Consider the following 24,055-nt stretch of genomic DNA (forward strand, 5'->3'; position numbering starts at 1 on the left):
GAAATATTTTATTGATTTAAGTTTCACTTGAAATTGAAATGTGGTTAAAAATAGTTTTTATGTACCCTGAAAACAGCAGAAGAATGAAAAACTCATTCCCTGTGCAGTGCCTGAAATCTTATGACAGCAGCAGTAGGAGTCTGACCATAGGAAAGAAATACTGGCTTTACTGCCTGTGCTGTGGAAACTGAAGAATGCAAAAATAAACCATGAAAAAATAATTAACTTTGAATAGTGGAAGAAGTAAGCTTTTGTACCTAATGTTAATATTTTCACTTATATTCTCAGTATTGATTGTGAATTTTTTTAAATAACACTGATTTTATGAGTCCTTTGGGAATCATTCCAGAGGGTAACATAAATTGCTAAAGCAATCTATAAGCTATAATTTTTCTGCCTACATAACTGAAGCTGACCATAGGTTGCATTTCACATTGTTTTAAACCATTGTTAAACTTACACATTTGGGTGACCAAATACATGGTCAAAGGCATGAGAAGTTCCAGATACTGGAACTGGGATGGCAGGGAGAGAGCCATGCTCTGCAGTGTGTGGTCTGCAGAACAGGTAATGGAAACCCAATGTGTCAGGCTATCATGGAGAAGAAAAGTATTGCCATGACAAGCCTTCCTCTGATGCTGGAGGGAACATGTCTAAGGAACCAGAAGAGGTGAAAGGAAATGCAGGCTTGATTTTCAACTCTAGAATGTTACAAATTCCAACTAACACCCGTACATTTTTAATGCTTGCTTTTAAAATGTTAAAATGTTCAGCTAACATGCATACATTTTTAATTCACATGAGCCTCCAACACTGCAATATATGCTTTGGGAAAATAAAAAACAAAGCCTGAAGAATACACATTGCACTCAGTCACTGATAAACTGCAGCCTGTAAAGAAACCTCTGGTTTGCCTTACTATTTTTCTTCTGCAAGCATCTTGCCACAATCACTCTTGGTTGGTTAAGATGTACGTGCAGAATGTGCCATCTGCCAAACTCTGAAAGCATTTTCCCTACTGGCATGAAGCAATTGTATTTCTCATTTTGGAATCCCCACTATTCTCTTAAGAAAAAGGGGTAGATTAGGTAATGAATAATGCATACAATAAAACACATCTGAAAATCAAGTCATTTTGTGAGATTAAGTCCTTAAGATGGAACTTTTGTGACCCTCAGAAATGTACATTTATAGGACATATCTAACAAACATCACAATTATAACTTTTTCCCATTCCTGAATTCATATTTCTAAAGGGGCTATACTTTCTCTTTTAAAACCTCACATTTTTGAAGACGTCTCATAGTGCAACACACTTCTAGCCTTCCACTTTTTAAACTGGATCTAGCATTGCTCAATGGCAAGATTTTAGATGGAGTTGGAGTCTATTTTCCTAAGATGACACTACTCACTATCCTCTAGGGTATTTTTGCTTAAATGCAAGAACACCTTTCTGCTTGCCTGCTCTCCTGGCTTCCCCCAGAGAAGAAAGCCCTGGGTTACCTGCAGGGCTCAGCACCCACCACTGCCTGGCTGCCCCTGCTAGAACCGCACAGAGGTTTGTGTTGTCCCTTGGGAATGAAAGGGGGGAAACTGGTCACCATGACGTGGTACAGGAGAAACTAATCCGTGAGCAGAGAGCCATCACAGGCCCCTACAGCTCTCCACATCTTTCCCTACAACATGCTGTCACTGCTACAGCCTTTCTCTGAATGGTGAAGGGAAAATGTAGGACCAGCTGAACTGCAGGATACAGGAATGCATGGACCATTGTAATGGACACAAGAGCAGGGGAAAGCTACAAGCCCTCCACTCTGGCTAGTAAATCTGTGCCAGTGCTGACCTCTCTTTTACTTTGACAAATCCCCCGTTCTGCCTGTATCCTGGGGAGTATCTGTTATATTTCTGGAAGTAAGGCATCCCTAGGGTTTTCATAAACCCTCAGAAAACAAACCAGAACCCTCACAGAAGTGTTCCACTGTGGCAGAGGAGGTATCTCAGTACTGTAAGTGTCCCCACTCCAGACACGTGTTGTGGTGTATTTTTATGAGACATAGTGTAACACTGAGGTAGAAGAGCTGTGGGGCACTGCTGCTTTTAGCTACATTTTCTGCTCCCTTCTGCTTATTCACAGAAAAATAGAAAGCTATCTCTAAACAATGCCACCACCTCAAATATACTTACAATAACATTTGAGAAAGTAACCCCAACCATCCATAAAAACAGTCTGGGTTGCTTTGCTAATATGTTGCTTGGAGATAAAACCACCCAGACTGTAAGAAGAATGAACAGCAACAGAGGTGACACAAGAGGTAGCAGTCCTTCATACAGAGAATCATTCTTCAGCGTTTTCTTTAAATGTGCTCTGGAAATAAATACAATAATTTTGTAGAGAAAGCCATTTTATCCATTCTATTTCTACACAGTAACCTCCAACTTTAGACCAAACTCAGCCCAAGAATTCCTCTTGCAACCAGTGCAAATGTGCTAGATACCAGACATTTTACAAGAAATTGTAGTACATTTATTTCTGGGGTTAAAATATACTGATTTATTCACATAGCTCTTGATCAACTTTGCTTGCTCACCGTTGTCTGGCAAAGGACCAGTAAACTCACACAAAGTGAGCTGCAGTACTCTCAAGCATGCAGACGTGTGTGAATTCAAAATCAATGGTTTTTTAGAGGATGAAACTTCTAACATGAGACATAAACTTGTTTAAGTTTCAATACACCCCACGTTTTCAGCAGCAGCAGAGTGAAGCACATGGCTGGCAGGCATTGCATTGTTTAAGTCTGGAGGTCATGCTGCTTGAGGATCCTGTACTTTAGGATTTAGGTACTTTAGCCCAAATACAGCCTAAAAGGGAGGCTTTTTGGCTAATTAGAACACAGAAAAAATTAATGATACATTGTGTTTTCTTGGGCATTTTAAGCTGTTTTTTAAAATAGTAAATTATTGCATTTTCTGTCAGCTAGGGAAATGGAAACTCTAAGTTCACTACCACTAAACCATTCCTTCATACAGCTAGTTCAGAAGAGCAATTCTGTGTTTGAAATGTACTGGGAAATGTCCTGTTTAAAATCTTTGAACATATATATTTATAGAAACAGCTAGACAAAAATCCAAGAAATATCTTTCTCATGACAAAAAGGAATCACCTACTCCTAAAATAACAACTGAGAACAGGCATCAGGATGAAAAAAGAGGGGATGATTGGAAAACTCAAATCCTTCATCACCAAAGAGCTCGTGCATGCATCATTCAAGTAAACCTGACTGGTAGTTTAAAATCTTTTGTGCTCTTCTCTTCAGAGAAATGACAAGCCTAGCAGAAGGCTTGAGAGGAACCATGTCAAGTGATGACTTGAAAAGGAAAATATTAAACAAAAGTCCTGAGAGGAAAGGAAGGGAACCAAACCCTCAATGCTCATTAGGATAAAGGCTGCTCCTGCCAGGGGCTGACATGCACAAGGTGCTTCCCTCCTCCCCTCAGTCATTCCCAAACAAGATTTCCTTGCATGGCTGGTTCCCAGCCCCTGCCCCACAGCCCAGCCTTTCTGCAGGTCCTCAGCCTTTCCTGCCCCACATCTCCCAACTCTCCACACTTCCTGCCCCAAACCTGGGGCTGTGCATGCCTCTGGTAACTGCACTGAGTGCCACCACACAAAAAGGGCTCTGTAGGAGAGATGAGGCTTTGTCTTATAGAATCTCTAAAATTTAAATGTTAGTATTAGTTTCCACTAATTCCTGAAGACAGGCAGTGACAGTCCCTCCTCCAGGACACTTAGGACCTGGAGACCTGAAGTGACAGATGAGTGAAATGAGCTAGCAAATACTAGGGGAAGGCAGGCAGCATTAATAAAAATAGGCCATTGGAATATGAACTCACTGAATATAAAATTCTTGGGTGCAGCAAGCCAGTTCTTAGATGTAATCACAGCTTGCTGCCTGCCTAGCTTACATCTGATAGCAATTATCTGCAGACTGCATACAGAAGAGAGTTTTACAGAAGGACCAGGAAGACAATTAAGTACTTCATAGAGTGCAGGATGGTCAGCTGCAGCATTCCACCCAGCACAGGCAGAAGTTACAAATCACATTTGATTGCAAATTAAATGCAGTGTTTTTTACTACAGAGCCTTTATCAGTTTACTGTGCAGGACCACTGTGAGCTGCCTGGTAAACAGCAAGTGAAAGGAAAAGGAGAGAGTTGTAAACATGAAAAAGAAACCAGTCAGATTCTGAAAACTCACCAGGAAAACCTTTGCTACATTATCAGGACAACATCTGGATGAAAGAAGCTAGTCTACTTCAAGCATTATATTTATTTGTAAATGAGGAAACCATTAAAAACACAGAATTAAATAGGAGGTGATAAAACTTATTTAATGTTAATTAACTTACCTGTGAATGTTGTATAGTGTTTGTGGAAATGATAGAAACAAACTGAAGCCTGGAAGAGAAAAATATTAATATGTAATTCAACACTGATGACCTCAGTGGTTTTTCATATGATAACAGACCTTGTGTACTTTTCTAAAAATGATTTGGTATTCCTGTACTCATTACAGGATATGAACTAAGGTTGGGGGCTTTAGGCAATAATAAAGCTGTCCTCTTTTTTCCCAAAAGCTAGCTGCTAGAAATAGTTGCTGATACAGAATTTCCTGTGTAATGAGTGACAAGACCAGAATTTAAAACAAAAATTCTGATATAGCTAATTGATAGGATCAATTGTTTTTCATACAGGTTTGTCTGCTGGACCCAGAACAGCCCTACTTTTCATGAGCTCCAATTTATCTAGGAAAACCTGACTCTAACACCAAAAGCCTTCCAGTGGAATACAGAAAGACAATAAACTTCAAGCTGGGCTGTTCACATTAGTGGGGAAATAAGTTTATAGTTCAAAATATAAAGGGTCAATTAATGATCTGTTTTGATAATGCAATAGCTGAAATTAATGATTTTTTATGGCATGTCCATTATTTGAACAAGCGAGAATTTTTGACTTCTTTTTTAACACAGCTGTGGTGTTTCTGGAGCTCAGCTTTAACCCACAAAGCACAAGGGTTTCACCTTTGCTAATGCTGTTTGTCCCTGCACTGCTGCTGGTGTTATCAACCCAGCTGCCAGCAGCCCCTGAGCTGCCTGAAGACCCAGCTGTACTCCAACACTCCCATTCAAAACACACTGGTCCACCCAAGAATCAAAGGAGACTTTCAGCAACAAGTGGAAGCTTGAGATTTAAACAAAAAAGCCACTGTGTGAGTCAGTCCTAACTAGGTGAAAATATATATGACTTTTTAAATCGATGTCATTCCCTGTAGAGCTCTTTGGTTTGTACTTTTCCCCCACTTATTGTGTATTGAGGGCTTTTCCCTGGTCAATTTGCTGCTTGGAGATTGCCCTGGGTAGCACAGTTCTGCATGGTTCTTTTATTGTAGGGCATGAGACTTGGGCGTGGTGCACTAAATTAATACATAATTCCTATTTTATTATGGGCAGGAAAAGCACTCTGATGTGTTAAACTTTCTGGTTTTGACCAAAAATATATCATTTAAGAAGCACTGTGCTGCCTGCAAAGAAAAGTAGAAAACTTAAATCTCATTATTAGCAATATGGAGGGAAAAAATTATTAGAGGAAAGATATGATTTCAGATGATTTTGTACTGGGGCTAATGTAACATAGCAGTGTCTTGAGAAATGTCAGTGTTTACCCTTCAGTCCTCATTAAGGACATGTCCAAGTGTTTAGCAAGCCCTGGCCACAGCGGCAACTCAAGAAAAGGAAAACATGAAAGAAAAGTGGAGATCAGGATTGTTGGAAAAAAAAGAAGTAAAAAAGGAATGTAATAGATAATCTGTCTCTCCTGTCTTTCTGGTTATCTGCTAAAGAGAGGGAAACAAAGAATTGGAAAAAAAAGAAAAGCCAGCCTGTAAATAATTTCAGGTATTGCATTCTTTTTAATATTTACCTTTTGGGTTTGCTTCTTAAAACAATTAAGAGCTCTGCTTCTTTTCCATGGCAGAAACTCCCTATCAAACAGCTAAGGATGAGCAATTGAAGTAATGTCCCAAGTATTTTGTCAATACATTTCTAGAATTCACAGGCTTAGTGCCTTCAGAGTGATCTTTGTTTAATGTGCACTCCAGTTAGCTGTGTTTTCTATTAGGCAGGGAGCTCTGGTTCAATAAAATCTTGCCTTACGTACAGCAGTTGCAACATCTGTATCACATTAGAGCAGACATAAGACAAAACATTGACTCTTGAGGTTAAATCTAAATTTCCTGCTGCAATCCTGAAGTTTGATTTGTTAGGAGAAAAGCAACCGAGAGGAACAGAAATAGAGACTAGACCTAGAAATAGAATTCAAAGAGCAATGGTTGCCAACAATTTGTTATTTTTATGAAGTGCCATTTTAGTTAGAAATAACACACTGACCACAAACAGTCCCCCAGCAAGCAAAAAGCCACTTTCTAAACCGGGCAGTTCCACCAGTTACTCCCCTGTATTTCTACACAGCTTTGCTTTTAGCACAGTGAGAGAGCTGAGCATGCAGCAGGGAAAGCAAAGAGTGTTCCCCGTTTCTTATGGGATTTTCAGAATTCCATCATTTCCTACAACATGTTGCCTTCCCATCTTTTTTTTTAGCTAAAGAGGCCTGGCTTGGGGGCTGCTTTTGGTACTCATTAAGTCTCCTGTTTAATTGGCATTAAGGATCCCTTTGTGCCCAGGAGCTAAACTGCTGCATCCGCATTGCTGCCATTCCCTGCTGCTCTGAGGAACAAAAGGTGCAGCCTGGAAAGCAAACCCACTGCTGGCTCTCTGGCGCTCAGCCACCCAGGCACTGCCCAAGTGATCATCATGGAGCTTTTTTTTTGTTGTTGTTGTTTTTAATGTCCCAAAAGTACATATTTTATTTTAAAATAATTCTTAAAATTCAATTTCAGCACATTCGATGTTTTAACACGTATGGGAAAATAGAACTCCTTCAGTGTTCTTAGAGGTAGTATACTGCTCTTCCAGGATTTTTTAGTTTCTTCTTTACTATTTTCCCATTCTTCAGCTGATTTAAAATCTGAGACCCAACTGTAAGAACACAGGCCTATATTAAAGGCAGAAATACCAAAGCACAGATGGGTGGCACAGATACACAGGGAATTCTTGTGTCACGCCAGGCTGAAAGTATCAAGCCCAAATCCTCGGATTTAGGTCCAATCCTATCCTCAGTCCTCTGTGTTGCACAATGTAAACTCCCTTTTCAGAGAAATAAACATTTTTAAAGCTCTTTATTAGGAATTATTTTGTCCATATTAAAAAATGCCAAGCATAAGCATAAAAAAACAAACAAATCCCAATGCATTCAGAAATTCGGGATTAAAGACATATTAGAAGTGAAGAAATGAAGGCATTATCCTGTTTTCCAAATATGTATGTGTATAAAAGCAGATACACACACAGAGATATGCATATAAATATGTGTGCACATTATATATATACATATATATATGTGTGTGTATATATACCTATATATATGTATATATGTGTGTGTATATATATATATATATATATACACACATGTGTATAAAAGTGAGCAAAAGGCAATTCCCATCAATCTTAAGGACAACTTTAGATTTCATTTAGTGCTTTCAAATTCAATTCCAAACCAATAAGATGTTGTGATATAACTGAATAAATTAATAATAATTTTAAAAAGCTAGCACACAATGGATACCATGACACCTTGTCACCCATGTTATTTGGAGTGACAGTAATATATTTTAATTATGTGAGGGCATTTTAAATGCTCATGTAACTAAATTGAAAGACTGCTGAAGATCTACAGGCAGACAGGTTGTTTCCATGACATGCTGCAGTTACTGTGGCTGTTGTACCTGATTTAATTCAGGCATTGCTGCAAAATACAGACTTGGTCATTGTAGAGAAAGAGAGGGTATGGTCAGGAACAAACTGCTGACACTACTGTCAGCTCCAGAAAATGCTGTTTCAGTACCCAACAGCCCCATGCTGTCACTCAGACAAAGCAAACAGCCTGATGCAGGTAGCCACATTTCTGAAAACACAAAAACTCACAGACTGTAAAGACTGCTAAATAAAGTGACTCCAAGACACCTAAACCACTAAACAAGTCACAGGGCTTCAAAGGAAGGACAACCTTTGCTGTTTATCTTCTCCACACCTTTGCTATCATAAATCCCCTTTGTTTGTAAATTCCTGACAAATGAATCATCCTTAAACTGTCCTAAGAAAAGCACTGAAAATTTATTTGTTAAGAATTGGCTCTCCTGATAGCCAAAAATCAAAAATTCAAAAATGAGACAGTGCAATACAGGGATGTAATTTTAGGTGAACACTGTGCTGGAAATTGTGTGAATTTGTTCAGGAAAGCACCATCCCTGCTGTGCTCCCTCCAAAAAAAAAAAACACTCCCCAGAGCACTCATCCCATTTGGGAGGCAGGGAAGAGGCTGTGCAGATCTTCTGGGCATATCACAGAAGTTGACCAACTCTCTAACAACAGGTATTTGTACTTGCATTTCAGCTTACAAATTAAATACTATCACTCTCCTTATTCTTCAAGTGCCCACACCTCTGTATGGCCTTTTTCAGTAGACTGCTTGGCCTTTCCATCTCTAGATTAATAATCTGTCATAATCAATGTTTGCTATAAAGAAATGGGATGTTATAATTTACCTTTCTTAGCCACCAGACAAGAAAAATTAGATTCAAAATATCCAGGCCTCAATATTAGCTTGGAAAAATATTTAAGTACTTTTTCCATGGTGTTTTTCTCAAATTTCTTGCACATTTGGAGCAGCTAGACACATGAAAATATCTTAACACACTGAAGGTTTAGCACACTGATCAGTGCCTGGAAGCAAGCTTCATCAAAAGGTGAACATTTTAGAAGAACTTGTTTCTGGAACAGAAGCTTTCTATGGAATAGTGTGACCTTCTCTGGCATGTCTTGAGCAGACAATGCTTTTAATTTATTGTGTGCAAACACATAATTGCATTTTGAGCTGTCCACTAAAAAGCCATTATATTTTATTACGATGTAAAATGACAAACTTAAAACCACTCAGTAGCTGGGGGGGGGAAGCCTTAGAAAACAAATATATAATTTGCAGACTTAATTGAGCCTGTAAAGTCTGAATACATTAGGGGGAAAAATACACCCAAAATCCACAGTATGAAATGATTTTACAGGGATTAAGGAAACATAAGGTAAGCATAAGCACTGTCTTCATGCACAAAGTTGATGCAGGTTTTGGATGTTTAGCACCTAAGACATTTTTTGAGTATAAAGATTGTATAGGGATGCATTTATCATGCTTGTTGAAAAGAGATGTGTTTATCATGTTTGTTGATTTTATACCTTATTCTCAATGTCTAGGGAAGTACACATGGCATTTATCTCAAACTGAGCCATAAGATAACAATTAGCATTCAGAGAGATTTGGTACCAATTGAAGAATTAATTTATTTGTTTATTAGTTTATGGATGTAGCTGCTTCTTTGATGCAGCTCTGTTCAAACATCATTCTGTTTCTGGGCACAGCAAGAATTGAGCACCAGAGAAACAGTGCCTTTATTCAAAAAGCCTGGACTGGCTTCCAGAAAGACTCTCCAGGAAAGCTCCCTTGTTTGCCCTTCTCCTGGGGGTCCCAGAGCCCCTGAAATGACTCCTCACACCTTAACACCACCAAACTCATTCCCACCTGTAGTCAGCATCCTGTGACACTGCTCTGCCTCTGGCCTTGAGCACTCTGCTCTTCTGGGTTATTGTTCTGACTGGTTCAGATGAGTTACTCTGAACATGAACTCAGTGACTTCTTAAAAATATATCTCAAGTGACAGGTGAGTATTTCACACCCTTTGCTTTAACAGAGCCTCGTACAATCTGTCACAACAATGCCTTAATAAATGTTGAATTGGTGACAGACGTATAGAAGCCAACTCATGTTAAGCACACTTCTCAAACAGGACTGGTCAAAGCCTGTTGGAGCAATAACCTTTTGAAAACATTGCACTTAACATTTAATCATTTAGCAAGTCATCACTAGGGCAGAGCCATCAGCCACTTTGCAAGGGGAACTACAGGAAATCACTACAGAATGACAACATTCCATAGGGGGCAGAAACAATTCATATTGCTTGTGACTGTGATTGACTGTGGCCTCCTAAACAGTTTCTGACACTGAAAAAGGGGCAGGCTACTGTATGAACACCCATGGCAAGGACTTGTGAGTCCTCCTTTGATAGCCAGGATGTGGTACAGTGTAAGTACAAGGCACTGGTTTAGAGGAGTAACTGTGCTGTGCTTTCCCACTATGATGGAATTCAAATAATTGGCATGTTTTAAATGCTACAGCTTGGCCTCATGGTTAGTGTTTTGCTGCTATTATCTGTTCATTTATGTTTTCACTCCTCATTTTATATACTTAAGTAGCTCAGTGAAGAGTGACCCTCAAGGAAAAACACTCTGTAAAAGTCAGCATAGAAACCAGACCCATGGACATCATAGGAAAAAATTCTGAATGCTTTGTCCTCATCTCTAAAACAAAGTTTCAGATCTCTGACAGATATTAATATCCAATTCACATTTCATGTTCAAACCTGCACTTTGAGAACTAGTTTCATCTTTGCCACAGGCTTCAGTAGCCAGATCTGGGCATTGTTGACCACACATAGTACACTCAAACATGACACCATGTCTGGATTACAGAATAGCCTGCCCCATGAGCCACACACTGATGAAGTATAACATATCCACTCCATGCTTAAGTGATCCTTTTCCCATGAAGTCTATTCTTGTGGTTGCAATTAATACTGAGAAGGAGCAGGAAACTGTGCATCCAGGCATCATTTTTCCAACTTGCCTTCCTAAGGAAATGAAGCTGATGTGCTAACTCTTCTTGTTTGTGTACATCCCACCACAATTTCCAAGCTTTCAGTCAATTCTGAACAAAAGAATATACCAAAAGAAATTTCCAGTAAGATGCATGTCTCCATCTTCCTTTCTCCAGGAAAGGATTGCAGCCTGAACTCAAATTTTATTAGACATTATAAAATCTTCATACAGAGCAAGTATGAAGGTCCCAAACATGAGAAATGCTTCATGCAGAGCACACATCTAGAGGTCATTTAATAGCAACGTGAGGCAGAAACCATCATCAATTAGTAATGCTGCTCCCTGAACTACAGATGCCTACCTGTCAGTGAAAATCTTCTCACTAAGTCCACAGCATCATTTGTGGTACTAGAATTTATGTGCAGAACTGACTGCTTTAAAATGCTTATTGTAAATATTTCATATTGCTCTCAACCTGATAGCACAGTGACAGGGAATGTTAGGCATTTGGGATGCCCTGGAGGGGTGAAAATAAATGATAGCTCTCACCCCAATGCTGCCTTTGAAGGGACCCTAGTTAGCCAGATAATGCTATGGGAGAATTGTGGTTAAATCCCAAGAGAGCTTTTGGAGTGTCATCCACAGGAGCCCTGATGAGTGCAGAGTAATTAGTTCCAGATGAGCACACAGGCACACAACTTTAACAGGGTCTGTCTGCTCCCCTGCTGGGAGAGAAAAAGCATTTCTGCCTAGCAGCCAGGGCAGCTGCTCTGGAAACAGGAGAGGGACCTTCCTCATTGATTCATGGTCCAGCTAGGTGTGTGTTTTGGAGCTGAAGGATGGAATTGCATTCACTGCCAGTGAAAATTACAGGATCATGTTTGCTGGGTAGCTGACAAATTCCCATAAAATACTATGCTGAAGTTTCTCTATTTCACAGGGTAGTCCTCTGAGGTCACTGCTCAGCAGCTCAGGACTTGGCTTTCCTACAGGTGTTCAGTGTGCCAGAGAGTTCCCAGGAACATACATAAAGCTCTCTTTCCTAAAACATCTAATCTAAACACCAGCATTGCTGCACTTTTATGTATATCTTTGTGTGTTCTGGCACCTGATAAAAGCTCCATTACTTTCAATGAGTGTGTGTCACCTGGTGGTACTATAGCTTCCTCTGAAGAGGTGCTTTTGCAGAGTTCATCCTTAGGTTATACATGAGGGTGTTTTGTTTTTTTCCCAGAAAACTCCAGGAAAGACATCTGAAAAGCACTCTTGTGCATCTTGTTTGGATTTGTTCCCACCACAGAAGGTAGGGGCTAAAGCCCAGCTGCTCTCGGAGAAGCGACGGCTCAGCAGCTGAACTCCTGTTGTGTACAGAACAGTAAAAGCCCCCAACAAATGCCAAGTATTGATGGAGCAGCTACAGGTTCGTTGTTAGAAGGACCACTGGTGACTACTAAATGCCATCAGATGGTTAAGCACAGCCATTTATGGTTTAATGGCTCCTCTCAGGATCCTGGGAAACTAGCTTGTAAAAAGCATCAGAGGCCCACTTTGTTTTTAACTAGCCACAAAGGCATTTAACTGAGCAAGCCAGAGGGGGCTCTCTGATACAAATGGTTCTGGCTGAGCAAGACACTCTTGCTGCAGCCTCTTTAAGGGAGAGAATAATTGAATCTTCCTGGCTGCTTGGCCCTTGGTGTAGGTTAGACAGGTACTTTTTCTGCACTCACAGTGGGGTCCTGCAATTAACCACAAGCTTCTAAAAATTTCACATATCCCTAGTCACTGCACACGGGCTACCCAATGATAACCACCTTACTGCTGAACTGAAATTCAAATATGAAATGGCAGTGCTTTCTGGACCAGCATGATCCTTAGTGGAAGGATACTACTTTTTCTATTTTTAAATTTAGTGTCTGATTCTAAGAGATTTACTAAGCACTATGATGATTCTGTAATATAGAGTCAACCAAGACTATTATTTTGCATACTTTAAAACCCATATTTAACTTCAACGAAGTTGCAAAGGATGCCACTGTGCACAGTGTGCTAGAGACGAGGTTTTTGGAGAAACCTTTTGGCTCCTACTTAAGCCTACTCTGCTTGGGACAATGATGGAAGAAATACTTTTCTGTGCTCACAAATCCACTCATACAAGCACACCACAGAAGACAGAAGCAGTACTTCATTCTAGTGTTAATGGAACAGTCCATCAAACCTTGCTTTGCAGCTGGTTCTGGCAGAGTATGAAAAAGGATGCTCACGCCTGCAGATCTGATAACACTGAGATGCTTCCCTTCCACAAATGTTCCTACTATGTTGAACAGTTTGATTTAAACCTTCATCCGTGGCTTCCCAAGTGCAAGGGAAGCCATCAGAGTAATCCCTGAATGGGCTGTCATGTGTCCTAGTGACAGGAACCAAGCACACCTGCCCTGACCTGCCCATTCTGGGTGAGCCAGCATCCATCTGCCCTAGGCTTGCAGTGCTGTTTCAAGAGCACAAATCACTCCCTGTCTACAGCAGCACCTCTGTCAAAGGTGAATAATTCACTGACTATGGAAAAGGAAACCACTGTCTTTCCCTCCTTCCTTTGTTTTTTTTTCCTCAGAGTGCCTAAATCAGGTCTGACTAGAAAAGACTGTATCATCTTGGTCACACACTGTTGGGTTTTTTTTTGGGTAAAGCACAAAACCATGTCCTTGCAGACACAGCTCATTAGAAAGCACAGCCTGAACACAGGGTCCTTTCTAACCTAGGAATTCTGGGAAAGAGTGCTGGGGCAAGAGGTGGTACCTGCTGATAACCTTGCTATAGGGAGAGGGTGGTGAGAGCACACATCAGTGCAAAATGCTCACATGGGTGACATGGGGGAAGCACCTATAACCAAGTCCTCCATTTGGCTCAAGGGCAGAAGATGTTTCTTGGGATGCTAGTTCAGAGTGTTTGTGTCAAGCAGTATTGTGGTGCCCTCTTCTCACCACTTGTATGCTCATATAAAGATCTCCAAATGCATATGCTAATTTCTTCACCTTCCAAGCAACACATCAAAGGCATTTTGCATACACAGATTTTCAGCTAAGACTTCTATATTTCTAACTCATTAAAATGTAACTGCTCTTGTTCTCAGTCTTGATATGGCAGTCAAAAAACATCAATGCTCATTTCAAACTACACTGACAGTATCAAATAATGACCAAATAGGCTATTGCTGTGTATGAAAAATAAATCTCTTCTGTTTTGCAAAAGATTTCTAAAAAAGAGCTTAGAAACCACCTGGCTATTATTCATATTTACAGTTATGCATCTAAGGTTATTTAAATAATGTCTTCATTCCCTCTGTACATAATGTTTTGGAACATAATGTGCTCCAGGCCAAAACATTAAACATAGACTATGCATAAATGTAAGTGACATTTTACCTGAGTGACATGAGGAGTTCCTGAGACTTTGGGAGCCCAGCAAGCCAGCACACTGCACTGAACTGCACATGCAGATAAGGAGTATTTTCTATATTATTTGTGTGCAGCATACACTAATACAGCAAGGAACAAATTTTCCAAAAATATCTACTTTTAAAAAGTTTTCCAGTATTAACCCTTTTAATTATTTCTATTCATGTATTTTTGGACTAGCCAACACTTACAAAAGTAAAACAAAAAAAAAGAGGGAAGTATAAAAAATATCAAATCAAAATTATTAAAAAGCAGCACACTTGTGTATAGATTCGGACACTTACCTATAAGCAGGATAACTAATACATCTGTAATATAATAACCAAACAGCAAAGGCTTCTGCCAGACCTCCACACCAACAGTACCAGTGAGCAGATATGCTGCTATTAACACCTACAGAAAAAAAGATAACTGATTTTCAATCCTTTACATCTAAAGGCAGAGAATTTCACTTATCATCTTCATACAAATGCAAAAGTTAAAAAAAAAATCTATTAGTTACCTCCTCCTGTCCCTACTTTACCTTCTGCTGCCATGGCAAAACAATTACTTCTAAGCAGTGAAGCAAGTTGCAGGGTCACCAAGAGAATTATTTAAAATGTATGAAATATGGTAAGCAAGCAACTTCCCTGTGTTTGTATCTGTTTGTATATTGTATTACTGACTTACCTTTTCAAAATACCTAAATCCACTTTTATTGCCAGGTCTCCCCACTACACATGCAATTCCCTGTTTTTGGATACAGACTTCAGAATTAGCCATGTGGTTATTTTTGCAGCTCTGCCCTTGAACTGATCATATCAGAATAACTGAGAAGGGGGCAGAAAAACCCTAAGCCCATCTGATACAATAATAAAAAAATAATAAAACATTCCATTGAAAGTGAAGAAATAAAAATATTGGGAAGGAGATGAAGTCTTCCCTGATTTTAAATTTGTTTGACAGATAACATTATTGCAGGACAAAAAAAGAATCACATAGATGTAGATGTCATTAGGAGTGAAAGGACACATCCACAAGACTCAGGAGCACCCAGCTAGAGGGACTGCTGCCCTTCTCTTTCTCTGGCCTGTTTTGTTCTCAGCTGTTTGGTTTTGCCATAGGACCCATAAGGGGCTGCATGTTTCATGCTACACTAGCTCTAAATGAAAATAACAATGTTAATTACAATGCCATTTAGAAAACTGCATATTCATCTATTTATTCCCAGGTAACATTCAGTAACCTTTATATTTTCCACTCAATGCAGCTTCTTACTCTGGGATGAAAAAATGGTGCCCAGCTTTACTTGTGTTACAGATTTTATTATTTCTTAATTAGGTTTTTTTAATACACTTTTTTTTTCTATGTTATGTGTTTTCTCTATTTGAACTTCAACAAGCACATTTCTGGTCTTCTATTAAATTTTAACTCAAAGATGATACACTGAAAATCTCTTTATTAATTACCAGGCTTTTTAAGATCACAGATTAAGAGCAGAATGCTGATGTGATTTAAACTTCTATTATATGTAGATAATACTACACTTGTTTCCACTTACTTCTCTGTATCTGAAACCAAGATTCTTGCCCTGTCAGTATATAGGTCTTTATGAGGTTTTGCTTGGATTTGCACTGTGGAACTGGATGTTTGAATTGCCTCTGCAAGAACAAGCAGCACAGCAGATCTGCAGCAAGGAGGAGCAGGCACCAGTGAGTGCCATTATGTCTTGGGCCACTGAAGACAGTGAGTCAAATTTTGGTCTCAGTTAAGGACACATATAATGGGTTTTGCAATCCACTGCATCAGAGCTAACATTTGGCTTCCTGAAGAAATTGTATTCAATTACACATAAGACATGATGGATGGAATCCTGACCCCATCAAAGTTGATGGCAAAACTCCAACTGGCTTTGATGGAGCTTGAATTTACTCTCACACGTTGAATCCTGAAAAGACTTTTTTGGCAAATTATAAAAGAGGAACTTTAGTATTAACCATTATTACAGTCAGTACTTTTGGCAGGGCAGTCGTGAGCATCACTGTCAGATGTCAATGCATGTCTAGGAACAGGGGTGTGGATGCAAGGGGCTCTCATAGGGAATGCCCTGCCCTGGGATTTGGTGATGCAAAACTCCCAGATTGAGATTGCCTCTTAACAGATGTAGCATATGAAAAAAAAACACTCCTTGGCTTCAAAATTTTGGTATATTGTTTTTTAAGGACTCATCACTTTGACTACACTGAAGCAGTCTCCAGCTTTAGAAAGCAGACCTCCTTTAGAAAGCCTGAAGGATGGAAAATGGCTGTGTCCCTTGATCTAAGCTCTACTAGCAAAAAATTGAAGATTGTCAAAATTACTAGCAAAGCCTAAGTCTGTTAATCAGCTGTATAATGTGTTTTAAACTGGTGGAAAAAAAAAAAAAAAGTAAAGCAATGTTCCTGAGTTCAACTGAATAATTTTACTTTAGAAAAGATGGCCAAGTTTTTTACTTATCTGTCTGCCATAAACCAGCTTTAGTACTTTTCAGATATAAATGTAGTCTCTAGCAAGTAAAAATAATTGCAGCCTTTTGTAAAATGAGAAGTCCAAGTTAAATAACTGTATTTGGTTTGTGTGGTCAGTTTTTGGTAGCAGGGGAGGCTACAAGGGTGGCTTCTGTGAGAAGCTGCTAGAAGCTTTTCCCATGTCCAGCAGAGCCAATGGCAGATGGCTCCAGGATGGACCCACCACTGGCCAAGGCTGCACCAACCAGAAATGGTGACAATGCCTCTGGGTTAACATATTTTAAAAGGGAAAAAAACCCATATTGTACAGTTGTAATTGCTGCCAGAGAAGAAAGGAGTGAGGATATGGGAGAGGAACAGCCCTGCACACAACAAGGTCAGTGGAGAAGGAACAGGAGGTGCTCCAGGCACCAGAGCTGAGATTCCCCTGCAGCCCGTGGTGCAGCCCATGGTGAAGCAGCTGTGCCCCTGCACCCCATGGACATCCAGGGGGGTGCAGAGATCCACCTGTAAGCCCCCACATCAGAGCAGGTGGGTGCCTGAGAGGAAGCTGTGAACCTGCAGGAGGCCCTTGCTGGAGCAGGCTCCTGGCAGGGATCTGCAGACCCATGGAGAGAGGAGCCCTTGCTGGAGCAGGCTCCTGGCAGGGATCTGCAGACCCATGGAGAGAGGAGCCCTTGCTGGAGCAGGCTCCTGGCAGGACTTGTGATCCTGGGGGGGAACCCACAGGACTGAAGAAGGTTGTGCCTAGATGACTGCACCCCATGGAAAGGTACCCATGGTGCAGGAGTTCATGAAGAACTGTAGCCCATGGGATGGACTCATATTGGAGGAGTTCACAGAGAATTGTCTCCCATGGGAGGAACCCACTCTGGAGCAGGGGGAGGACTCCTCTCCCTGAGCAGTAGCAGAAACAGCCTGTAATGAACTGACCAACCCCCATTCCCTGTTTCCCTGTGCCAGTGGGGGAGTGGAGATAGAACCCAGGAAGAAGGGAGAGGTAGGGGAAAGATGTTTCTAAGATTTGTCTTACTTCTCATTATCCTGCTTTGATTTTGATTCATAAGAAATTAAATTAATATCCCTGAGCTGAGTCTGTTTTGCCCATGATAGCAATTTGTGAGTGACCTCTCCCTGTCCTTCTATCAACTCATGAGCCTTTCTTTATATTTTCTCTCCCTGTCCAGTTGCAGAGGGGAGTGACAGAGCAGATTTGGTGGGTGCCTGGCATCCATCCACCACAATAACACAAGTGAGAACTGTATAGCAAGGCAATGTAGATGGGTGCAATCTTGGATTCCAACTCTCAGCAGCATCTGACCAGGAATATTTTTGGCTTTCCAAGACCTTCTCTATGAGGATGAGGAATACTTATGATGAGAAAGATGTGAAAATACAAGGTGTTAATTTGTAGTTTCTCTGATAGAGCTGACAGCAGGACAGCTGGATTCTGAGCAGGGCCTCCCTATCTTGACACAATTTTGTAAATACCAGCAACATAGCCACATTTGTTCCTGTGTAAAATCAGAATAATTCTTTGATGTGGCATTGGGAAAACTCTATATAAACATAAGGCAGTATAACCCCTCAAAGTCTTCTGCCTTCTACCTCTTACCTGTTCTCTAAAATTTTTGATAATTTTAAATCACCATCACTTTCATGTCTTTTCACTATTTCAGGTATAAGTTTTGTGACCACAATATTTTAGATTGTGTGTGAACATACATTTATTTTCTTAACATAGATTTACCATTTCAGTTTTAAACACAGGCATATTTAGTATGCTGTGTGATATTCTACATGATGAAATAAAAAATTAAATACTTTGTCATCTTCTAAAAAATCATGGATATGCTATAAAATTCTTTATGATTCCACAGAAACCTGACATGAATTTTATTGTAATATTCAATTTCATTAGCATATTAGCTATAGTATTAATTGCTCATGTGTTGAAATATTTTCCATAAACACAATGCTCAAAATAAACATCTAGGAAGCAAAGCCATTTAAAATACAAGGCTACTTCATTCTTCTGATAATAAATGTGACACTTGCCTAAAAGAGTAAGAATTATTTCCTACAAGTTATTTCAATAGGAGTTAGCTTTAATGTGATGTGCAATTTTTCCACTTTATTTTTTCCTCAGGTTTTTTTTTCTTTCAATAAATAATTGAAGGTTGCAAATCTTATACTTCGAAAAATTTTACCTAAAAAGATGATTTTAAATTTAGACTTTACAGACAAAATAACTAAAGGCATGTGGAAGATTAATTAATCAAGAAAGGTTTGTGGGGACTCATGGTTGAGAATGAAGCAGTCTGCTGCAGAAAAAGCCTGTGCACAGCAGGTTCTTCTGTTCAGATTTCCCATGGATACACCATGGGGCTTCCCTCAGATAACTGAGAATTGAGATCAGTTTCCAGCCCTGTCTGGAGGCAGCTTGAAGCAAACACCATGGTCTGGCCAGCACTGCTTCCTCACTGCTATCACTTCTCTTACTTCAACAATTCCATTGTGCTACAACTTTGGAACTAAGTAATAATAGTTTTTCTTCACAAGAAAGGCTATGCTTTCCACAGACACTTAAATTAGAAAAGCTCTGAAAGTGAATATCCTTTCAACTGAAATTAAATTGTGAATCCTGTTAATGTGACCAAAGAACAACATATTTGCGCCTTTATTTTGCTTTTTAATAGTAAAGGGATTTTGCCCCTCAGAGGAGGTAGAAATTTTTTCAAGAAGTGATGTGCACTTGCATTGTTTGGGATTTCTCTGCCAGCTCCTGAAACATTTGCTGCCACAGCACATCCCTAGAAAAGGTCATATGGAACATATTTCAGCATGGGTTTTGTAAATAACCTTGTCAAAAGAAAACCTGGTCTACGGTACCCATGAAAGAAACCTTTCCCAGTTTGACTGAAAGGAAGGAGAAGAGGAAGTCCTACAATGTTTCAGTTGCTAGGGGCATCATGTACTTCCATTTATTCAGAGTTCCAAGGCAGGCAGAGGGTTCTCCCAGAGGCTCTCAGTGGTACTGTCCAAAGCCATCAGGCAGAAGCAGCTGGGAAAGCATCTTAGACTGAAACCCTGGGGCCCAAGGTCCAGGCACCCATCCCTTCAGGCACAACTCTCTCTATGTGTGGGATTTCTGAACATCCTCTCCTTGCAGGGCAAGGGCTGGGCCAGAGACAGCTGCCTGTTGCCTTTGGGATTTTGCTGCTTGTGCTTCTTCTGAGCCTGCTTCTCTTGGCTGGGGAGAGGGAGAGGAAGGAGAGTGGAATTGTCAGGGTCACCGCAGCTCTCACACAGCTCTTCACTTTTAAAGTTTTAATTAAGAATATAAAGGGCATCTCCTGTTACACTTAAGGCAGCACCAATGGAGCAGAGGTATCATTACATCATATTATGGAAAAATTTGTTCCCCTGCTATGAACTCAACTGCAGTGGCTTATGAAAAGCAACAGCAGGATTAGGCAAGTATTTCATTAGGGTAATATTAAATTTTCCAGAAAGAAAACAGATCTTTTTTTAAACAAAACAAGACGATGTCTGTGAAAATTAACATATGGCAAGAAGTCAGAAATTTTAATTTCTCAGGAAGGCTCTGTCTTTTTTTTTTTTCTCCAAGAAACTTAATTTGCAGATATTAGCTTTCTTTGGTTCATCTTGTGACAAAAATAAATGTCTTCATTTTCACAAGATGTATCCAAGGGAATTTCTCATAGATCATAGCAGAGATTTATTTTTTTGGTTTTTTTTCTCAGACTTTTGGGGTTTCCAATAGGTGTGCTTACTCAAAAGTGTATGAAAATTGTCTAGATGCTCTGATACAGAGGCTGCTCTCCCTGCACCTTTTTCTGCTACTCAGGAATCAGCACAGGACAGATCCTTATGCAGGAGGGAGGAGAGACAGGAATAGCATTTCCTGCTGCATTTGCTGCCACCTTGATTCTGGATCCACAAACATAATGGTCCTCTGACCAAGCATCTCTCAGACACATTACAGCCATTTTTCAAGTTTACAAACCACAGCTTCCTGCAAGTGATTGTCTGCTGTAATCAAAGCTAATTGGAGTGCCAATTACAGCCCAGCTAGCTTAATTGGGTTACCAGTTCTGATGAGTCATCAAGTCACAGAAAAACGTGATGTGCATAATTCCCACAGATTTCCCTGTCTATAAGAAGGTATTTTTCATGAGGAACAGCAGCTCTTTCTCCAGCACAGCTGAGGCAGAGCCCGGGAGAGGGCTGTGTTTGTGTGCAGCAGAGCTGACTCAGCAGCAGCGTCTTTGGAGCCACATGCCAGTTAAGAGCTCATTAAGGTCATCAGTCCTCTATTTGCACGTTGGCACTAACTACTGGTTTTCTTGAGTTCTGTGGTGATAACAAAGCCCAAAGTTCCTGGCTGCCAACAAGTTTAAAAGCAAAAGCAGGGGGACTAGACCACCTGAGTGTCTGATATGCCAGTGCAACAGCATTAAGTTGTAGGTGAAATTACTGAAGACAGGACAGAGAAGCACATTCCTGCAGCAATCCAGCTAGGAATGCCATGGAGGAAATTCTGAACTAAACATTGCAAATCAGTCTGGAAGCAGCTAGTGAGTGCTTTTACACTCTCTGCTTCTAAATGTGACTGTGGGAATACCTGGCAGAGAAGCAATGGGGAAAAAACCAGCAAGGGAAACATAACTTTTCTTACTCATCATCAGCCATTTACTAATGTCCCCAGTATCCTCTAAGTTACTGGAGATGAAGAGCTACCTTTAATAGAACACATATCATATAAATTTGATGAATGAGTTTACAAAACAAGAACAGATATTTATGGGCATTAAGATCTTTTACTAGACTAGTCAGTAGAATTGGGGAAAAAAATATTATGTACTTTCTGGTGTGTATGTAGTGTATTTTGGACTAATGGAAAAATACCACCTTGAGCTACAAAGCCTGCTTTCTCTTAGTTCATAGACAACCACAACAGCTATTTTTTTACAGATGAGAAAACTGACATACAGAGATTTTTATAGTACAATCTTCTACCACTGCTGATGACTTTGCTAAAGAGCATTAAAAAATCCTCACGTTCACAAGCTTATCACTTTGACTGTGACCAAGTCATCACAGAAAGCACTAAAAAGCAAGTGAGCAGGACAGCAGTTCAGCATCAGAGGGGAACAGGAAATAGCACTTGTTAGCACCTTGCATCCCAGTTAATCAAAGCAGTTTACAAACTTTACTGATATTCAGCCTCACCACAAATCTGTCAGGCAGGGAAATATTAAAAACAGGGCCACAGGCACAGGTCACTAACAGGCACTGACAGAGTTATCATACTGCTCTGCTAGTTGATACCCATTCCCAGATTTAACCACTAACACAGTTTGGATGCTGCAGTGATCCAGCAGAGCTTTCTGAACATTTACATGTACAGTGATCATCTGAGCAACCAGTGAAATAGGCTTGAACACAGCTACTCCTCTCCTGCTGGAAGAACTTCAGGGAGAAGCCTTACACAGACATGGCTGAAACTTGCAGACCAGCTGGCTGCCTAATGTCTTAGTCCTGAGCCAACTTCTTCTTCCAAAACCTATTTTCTAGGGGACAACACAGATGCACCACAGCTGGACCACCATCTCTGAGTTGTTCTCAAACCACTGGATTGTGATTATGTTTACAGCATTACATCTGCAGCCATTAATTTGAATACTGTATTTCCATTAAAACACATATTTGAGTATTTGTCAAACTTATTTTCAATAATTTGGCTGTACCTTTCATCTCGTGCCTGTAACAGGAAGCTCAGAAGACTGACTGTGCTCTTCAGGCTGCAAGACCTTGGCTATCTGAGACACAGATAAGCCAGCCCACGGAAGTGCTGGGCCTTTGGAAGGGCACTAAGCTTGTTAATACTGCTACTCATCTGTGCACTGAGGACACCATTCACTTAGGTGCCCTGGGCATGCTTTCTGAAGATGTCCACAGGGCTGAAAACCAGACAAGAACTCAGCTGATGCTGACTGTGGGCTGATAAGTACTTGACCTTGCTGAATGTCTATGACTTTTTGACATCCATGACGACTGACTTGTTTTTCAAAGGCAGAAGTCACTTGACAACAGCTACCTCTCTCTGCATTTCCATTACCACATTTGTTATAGAATGGAGTAGAATTGAGAAGGTCTGGTAGTGTATAACTGTGCAATTACTGTTAATAGATACTACCTCGACTAATTCACATCGTGCCTCACAATCTGGTATTGGGGGGAGAATAGCTTGTGGCTTCAGACAGCATAGTAATTTTTGTTAATATCACAAATCAAATGCAGTTAAATGACATTCTCATGGGCACTGTCTGGCTGCTAGGCTTGCTGCAAGCCTTTTTCTCCTGCACAGCAATGAATCACTGATGCTGACAATTTGCTCAAGAACAGCCCTTTATTGCAAATGCAGAAAATATTTCTGAATTACTTCTAGGGTTTTGCAATTTCACATATTTCAATATCTCAGCCAAATATATTCGCCTTGAACTCTATTTTTCTATTGCTTTAATATTACGAAAACAATTACATAGTTAAAAAACCAAAACCAAAACAGGGATGATAAATACTTACCACTTGGCTTATATCATATCCCCAAGGAAGAAAAAGAACTCCTGTGTTATATTTCTCCCAGTGTGAACACATGAAGTTAAACAAGACAATGCTTAAATATATATACATTGTATATACAGAAACTCCAGTCTTCCCATTGTCACGGGAACAGACAGAAAAAAAGGAAAGCACAAAAATGGAGGTAGCCCAGCTATCCAGCCCATGGTCAAATAGTTCTCCCAGGGGAGTACTGGACTGAGTCCTTCGAGCATGTTTCCCATCTATGGAGTCTAGAAGGATTGAGAAAGGAAAATAAACAAAGAATTAGAGCACAACAAAAGCAGTAGCTTTCTCCACATATAATTCACTACTGCCATATATAACATACAGGAAAATTACACTGATGACAGCAAACTGAAGCACAACAGCCCCCTCAATACCATCAGGTTAAAACTGCTCATAAAATAATTGCTCAAGATAGCAAGGAACTTTTCTGTCCTTACCTCAGCTCTGAAACTAAATGCCACCTTTCTCATGAGTTTTAGAAAGACACTCATAATTAATTACTTGCCCCCAGTGGTCTTGAAACACTTTTACATCAGTCCCTGCAATTAGTTTCAAGTGCTGAAAAGTGTCCATAGAGCTTCTT

At 40.1% G+C, this 24,055-nt stretch overlaps 1 protein-coding gene across 1 annotated transcript in view; it reads right to left on the reverse strand.

Annotated features, from left to right (window-relative positions):
• The window catches only part of LOC139585991 (ethanolaminephosphotransferase 1-like), a 58,035-nt gene that overhangs the window by 7,114 nt on the left and 26,866 nt on the right, over positions 1-24,055 (reverse strand). The window contains exons 5-8 of the mRNA XM_071419105.1: positions 23,428-23,696; positions 14,614-14,722; positions 4,407-4,455; positions 2,185-2,365 (exon numbers count right to left, since the gene is read on the reverse strand). Of these exons, the coding sequence (XP_071275206.1) occupies positions 2,185-2,365; positions 4,407-4,455; positions 14,614-14,722; positions 23,428-23,696 (608 nt within the window). The remainder of the gene's footprint in view (positions 1-2,184; positions 2,366-4,406; positions 4,456-14,613; positions 14,723-23,427; positions 23,697-24,055) is intronic.

Source organism: Agelaius tricolor, unplaced genomic scaffold, assembly GCF_023055355.1.
Source record: "Agelaius tricolor isolate 1412-34295 unplaced genomic scaffold, bAgeTri1.0.p SCAF_2, whole genome shotgun sequence".
NCBI lineage: Eukaryota > Metazoa > Chordata > Aves > Passeriformes > Icteridae > Agelaius > Agelaius tricolor.